Source organism: Pan troglodytes, chromosome X (genome assembly GCF_028858775.2).
Source record: "Pan troglodytes isolate AG18354 chromosome X, NHGRI_mPanTro3-v2.0_pri, whole genome shotgun sequence".
Taxonomy (NCBI): Eukaryota; Metazoa; Chordata; class Mammalia; order Primates; family Hominidae; genus Pan; species Pan troglodytes.
In genome coordinates this window covers 98450693-98456692 of record NC_072421.2, presented here as the reverse complement: position 1 = coordinate 98456692, position 6000 = coordinate 98450693, and the positions used below count along the sequence as shown (strand labels likewise).

Sequence of the window (6000 nt, the reverse complement as noted above, 5' to 3'; positions counted from 1 at the left end):
ATGAATACATTAATGTATATTCATTCATGCAATGGCATGTTAGATAGCAGTGTAAGTGAACTGCAATTACATGTACATGTATGAATCTCAAAAACCCAATATTGAAAGAAGCAAACCACAGAAGCATACATACACACTGCCAGGTTTCATTTACAAAAAGTTCAAAAACAGGAAACACTAAACAATATATTGCTTAAGGATGCAATTATAGTTAGTAAAAATATAAAGAAAAATAACAGAATGATTACCCCAAATTTCAGGATAGTGATTACATCCGGTGGGGTAGAGGAGGGGAAGAAGATAGATGTGATCAGGGAGGGAAATACAAAGAGCTTTAAGATACTGGAGAAAAATAGTCTATTTTCTTTAATCTGAGTAGTGAACACATAGACACTTATTCCTTAAAATTATTCTTTAAGTTACATATGTATGTTTTATATACTCTTCTGTGTATATTTCACCATTTTAGAAAAGGGAAAAAAAATCAGTGCCCAGAGCTGAACATACAACTCTAGTTAATCAGCCCAGAGCTGAACATACAACTCTAGTAAATCTATCATACTAGAAGACAATCATCTCCATTCTTTTGAGTGCTCTGCCTCTGTTTATTTTGAACCAAAGTGTACTTTTATACTTGTTAAATTTTCTCTTGCTCTATTTGGCCCTTCTTTTCACTTGTCCTTCCAGCCAGTCAAGTTCTCCCCAAAGCCATCATCATATATGTCAACCACGGATCATCCTCCAGGGGAACTGGTATGCTAAAGTTTCTGAGCTAGCCAGGCTGAAATCCAAATGGCAGCCGGCAGATGTGGCAACAGTTTGAAAAGTGCACTTTGAAACAGCTTCCTTACCACACACGCTTCCCTCCCTACTTCTCCTGAAGTAATCTGTTTACAGACCCAGACTAATAATCTTTTTTATGAGAAACTTTAGCAAATCTTTTATCTAGGAAGGCAATGCTTCATATTAGGTCATGTTGATAAGATGATGAGAGAGAATATTTTCATCCAAGAATGTTGCTATTTCCTGAAGCAGTAAAATCCCCACAGGTAAAACCCTTGTGGTTCTCATAGGTAGGGCTGGTCTATCTAAGCTGATAGCACAGTTCTGTCCAGAGAAGGAAGGCAGAATAAACTTATTCATTCCCAGGAACTCTTGGGGTAGGTGTGTGTTTTTCACATCTTAAAGACTCACAGACCCTGCGCTGGACAAATGTTCCATTCCTGAAGGACCTCTCCAGAATCCGGATTGCTGAATCTTCCCTGTTGCCTAGAAGGGCTCCAAACCACCTCTTGACAATGGGAAACTGGGTGGTTAACCACTGGTTTTCAGTTTTGTTTCTGGTAAGTGATGTTTGACTTCCTATTAATTAGGAAGGATTAAGGAGAAATCATGTTTTTTAATATTTGTAAAGCAATTTGAAAGAGAAAGATGATTCCATGCCGATTATTGGGCTCATCAAGACCAGTTAGTTAAAAAATACAACTGTGGGTCAGATGAGAGGACAGAGGCAAATAACATGCAATTGTTCATGTTGTCAAATCACAAGTATTTGGAATTTCAATCTGTTTTCATTTTCTGTCATCTCCCTTTCTCTTCCATCTCACTTCTAACTACTACCATGAGTGCTGATTTCTCTCTATCTTTCCTATACTGGTCCCATCAAGATTTCAAAAAGTCACTGAATGTTTGAGATGAAAGTGATCTTAGAGATCATCTGGCCCAGTACTGACCACTAGAAATATAGCAAACCACATAATGTAATTCCTAAATTTTCTAATACCTACACCGAAAAGGTAAAAATAAACAGGTGAAGTTAATATTTAACAATATAATTCATTTAACCCAACATATCAACAAATCCTTTCAGTATGTATTGAATATTGAAAATATTAAGAAGATAATTTACATATTTTTATTTTTACTGAGTCTTTAAAATCTGATGTGTATATATACCCACAGCACATCTCAGTGAGGACTAGCCACATTTCAAGTGCTCAGCAGCCCCATGTGGGTAGTGGCTGTGGCATTGCATAGTGCAGATGTAAACCAACTTATTGATTGTACAAAGGAAAATAAGACCTAGATGTCACACAATGAATGGATTGACTGAATTGGCATCACTCGAACCCAGCTCCCCAATGACGTTCAGGCCAGAACCCCTTTATCACCCTTTGTATGCACAATCCCTTTCTCCTAACACTCGAACACCTCTCTCCACTCTCATTCTTCCATTTCTGAGCCACAGTTGAGCCTGGGGCTCCCTGTGTCCTTTCTCACTTTCCTAGATCTTCATTCATTACTCTTTCTCTTTTCTCCTGTTTTGCTTTTGGGTCCCACAGGCAAAACAGAAGAGAGAAGGTGTGATGCTTCTTTTTATTCCTGTCTACCCCCCCGCCCCCCGACCAGGTGCTCCAGGGAAAAATATGTGGAGTTTCCCTGGAGGGTTGTTTGTTTTACATTTAACAAAAGTGCTTATTTTGTCAGGTTATCCCATGACATATTTTAAATGCTCAATGCCTTATATTGAGTTCCTTTTGCACTACAATGGAAAGAACACTAGTTTAGGAGAAAGGGAACCTGGCAAGTACTTTGAATTCTGCTACTAACTGGGTGATCTCGATCAAATTATTTATCCTCTCTAGACTTCAGGTCCTGTGGGTGTGTAGGTGGGGGGAATTGGGCAGGGGAGGGGAGCAGGGGATTAATAAAGTGACTAGATTAGATACAAATATAAGGGTGTTTCTAGCTCTGAAATCCACGTTTACCTGCATTTTTTCCCCCTCTCTTATTTTTTGCTGGGAGAGTTTACCAGCTATGATGGTGACTCACATTTAACTCTCTAGCTTTGAATTTTCATCCCCCACCAAACCAGCTGGCAAGCTTAGACTTCTCATTATCTCTGACATATACTCCTATGCACTGATTTTTAAATAAAAAATAAATTACTTAAAAATAGTTTTATTCCTCCTTCCTCCCAGGTCTTGTAGTTTACCTTCTTTGTCGTTCATAGTGGAGGAAATGACAGCTAAGATGGGGAATGGAATGCCTTACTCCTAGATATCACTGTATTTCATCATTTGCCTTGCCTACAATTGATGATGGGCTGACACAGTTATTTGCCCCTGTGTCTCTTTGTGATCCAGAAATATTTCTGCTCCCTCTAAATAAACTTCTCTCCTCTGTCTTCCAAATTCTTGAGGTGTCTGTGACTGTTGACTTTCTTTTCTTTCAAAGACGTTTCTCTGGAAGACACTCAGCTCTGGAAAAGGGTAACTGAGCAAAGGAGGCCGGAAGAAATTGATTGGTAAAGCAGGTTCGGTGGTGACACAACTCTGTAGCTAGCACTTATTGATCTCTTACTAAGCCCCAAGCATTGCATTAATCACTTTACACGCATTATCTGACGTAAGCCTCATAGCATTACTATAAAGTAGGTCCTGTTATTATCCTCATTTTGCAGGTGAAGAAATTGAGGTTTAGAAAATTTAAATCATATGTCTGTCTGAGATTATAGAGCTATTAATTGGTGATGCTACAACTTGACTCCAATATCACACTTTAAATCACTATATTATAGTACTAAAGGTGTGTGAGTGGTCTAGATCTAGGGAGTCTGAATAGGCCATGTCCTAGGCTAAAGGCCCTTTGCCTGTTGTGCTGAGATGGTTCTGACTCATACTGTGGGGCGAGGGATATATACTAGCGCCCTGGAGACCTGTCGAATTACAGACTAGCACCTCCACACTTGGGCTAGAGACCAGCTGGTTGGTCCTCAAGGCAATGGGCAGTGAGTTCCAAATTTCACCTTTAGCCAGTGCAGAGACAGAACTTGGAACAGGCAAAAGCAGTCTTAAGAGCTCAAACAAGTCCAAAGGAAAAATAGATTAATTTGAAAAAAGACTCACAATCTGAAAACAGAAAAATGTGTGTCAGGGTGTAATTAAAAAGGCAGGCCCATCTGGAATGGTTTAGTTCTTTTCAGTTAGGTATTGTTATAGGTGCTAAATTTGTTCTTTGTTTCTTCAGATATCCATTTATTCACTTATTGCCATCTTTTAGGTGCAACAGTTTGAATGCTCTAGTCCAAGAAATGGCAAATGTTTCTGTAAAAATCTAGATAGTACATATTTTAGGCTTTGCAAGCCATATGGTCTCTGTCCCAACTACTCTACTCCGTCATTGTATCACAAAAACAGCCATAAACAATACAGAAATGAGTAGCAGTGGCTAAGTTCCAATACCACTTTATTTATGGTCACTGAAATTTGAATTTCATATAACTTTCACATGCCACAAAATATTCTTCTTTCGATTTTCTCAACCATTAGCAAATTTGAAAATATAAAATATAAAAAACAATTCTGAGCTTGCAGGCTGTGGCAAAACAGGTAATGGGCCATGGGCCTCAGTTTGCTGACCCTGCTCTAGTCTAATGCATGTCTCAAAGTGCTAACTCACTCTGAAAGCCAGTTAGATACTAGCAGGATTGCACTCATTTAAAATGAAAACAGGTAAACACAAAATAGCCAAAACGGCGACACTATTGCTATCCCTATCCCTTATTTACTCCTTCCCATACTCAAATTTCACTTTATTCTTTGCATGTTTTTTTTTCTTCCTCTAGGTTGTTTGGTTAGGGCTGAATGTTTTCCTGTTTGTGGATGCCTTCCTGAAATATGAGAAGGCCGACAAATACTACTACACAAGAAAAATCCTTGGGGTGAGTATCACGGTTGTCACGGATAGAATCTCTATTGTTTTCCTTATCTCTGATTCCAGCTTCTTTGTGACCCAATGCCCTGATATTCTCTAGGGCTAGGGTTGCCAGAAAAAGTACAGAATGCCCAACTGACTTTGAGTTTCAGATAAATGACAAATTATTTTTTTATGTAAGTATGCTCCAAATACTGTATGAAACACAGGTATACTAAAATATTTATTTTAAAAAGTCTGAAGTTAAAATTTAGCTTAGCATCCTGTATTTTTATTAAATAAATCTGATAACCCCATCTAGGGCACACTACCCAGACCCAATAAAGGAAACATGCAATAAAGAAAACTATTAGGCAGTTGTTTTCAAACTGGTTTCCAGAAACTCAGGTGTTCCTACAGGGTATGAGGGGAAGGCTAACTGGGCAGTGCTCCTCCTCCTGCTCCTGCTCCTATTTCTTTTTTTTTTTTTTTTTACAAGGAGGAACTGGTACCATTCCTTCTGAAACTATTTCAATCAATAGAAAAAGAGGGAATCCTCCCTAACTCATTTTATGAGGCCAGCATCATTCTGATACCAAAGCCGGGCAGAGACACAACCAAAAAAGAGAATTTTAGACCAATATCCTTGATGAACATTGATGCAAAAATCCTCAATAAAATACTGGCAAACCGAATCCAGCAGCACATCAAAAAGCTTATCCACCATGATCAAGTGGGCTTCATCCCTGGGATACAAGGCTGGTTCAATATATGCAAATCAATAAATGTAATCCAGCATATAAACAGAGCCAAAGACAAAAACCACATGATTATCTCAATAGATGCAGAAAAGGCCTTTGACAAAATTCAACAACCCTTCATGCTAAAAACTCTCAATAAATTAGGTATTGATGGGACATATTTCAAAATAATAAGAGCTATCTATGACAAACCCACAGCCAATATCATACTGAATGGGAAAAAACTGGAAGCATTCCCTTTGAAAACTGGCACAAGACAGGGATGCCCTCTCTCACCACTCCTATTCAACATAGTGTTGGAAGTTCTGGCCAGGGCAATTAGGCAGGAGAAGGAAATAAAGGGTATTCAATTAGGAAAAGAGGAAGTCAAATTGTCCCTGTTTGCAGATGACATGATTGTATATCTAGAAAACCCCATTGTCTCAGCCCAAAATCTCCTTAAGCTGATAAGCAACTTCAGCAAAGTCTCAGGATACAAAATCAATGTACAGAAATCACAAGCATTCTTATACACCAATAACAGTCAAACAGAGAGCCAAATCAT

The 6000-nt window shown here is 38.5% G+C and overlaps 1 protein-coding gene across 1 annotated transcript in view; it reads left to right on the top strand.

Moving 5' to 3' along the window:
- The first annotated feature begins 1051 nt into the window (after positions 1 to 1051).
- The window catches only part of NOX1 (NADPH oxidase 1), a 31111-nt gene continuing 26162 nt past the window's right edge, over positions 1052 to 6000 (top strand). Inside the window, exons 1-2 of the mRNA XM_016943719.4 lie at positions 1052 to 1343; positions 4628 to 4723. Of these exons, the coding sequence (XP_016799208.3) occupies positions 1299 to 1343; positions 4628 to 4723 (141 nt within the window). The 5' untranslated portion in view covers positions 1052 to 1298. The remainder of the gene's footprint in view (positions 1344 to 4627; positions 4724 to 6000) is intronic.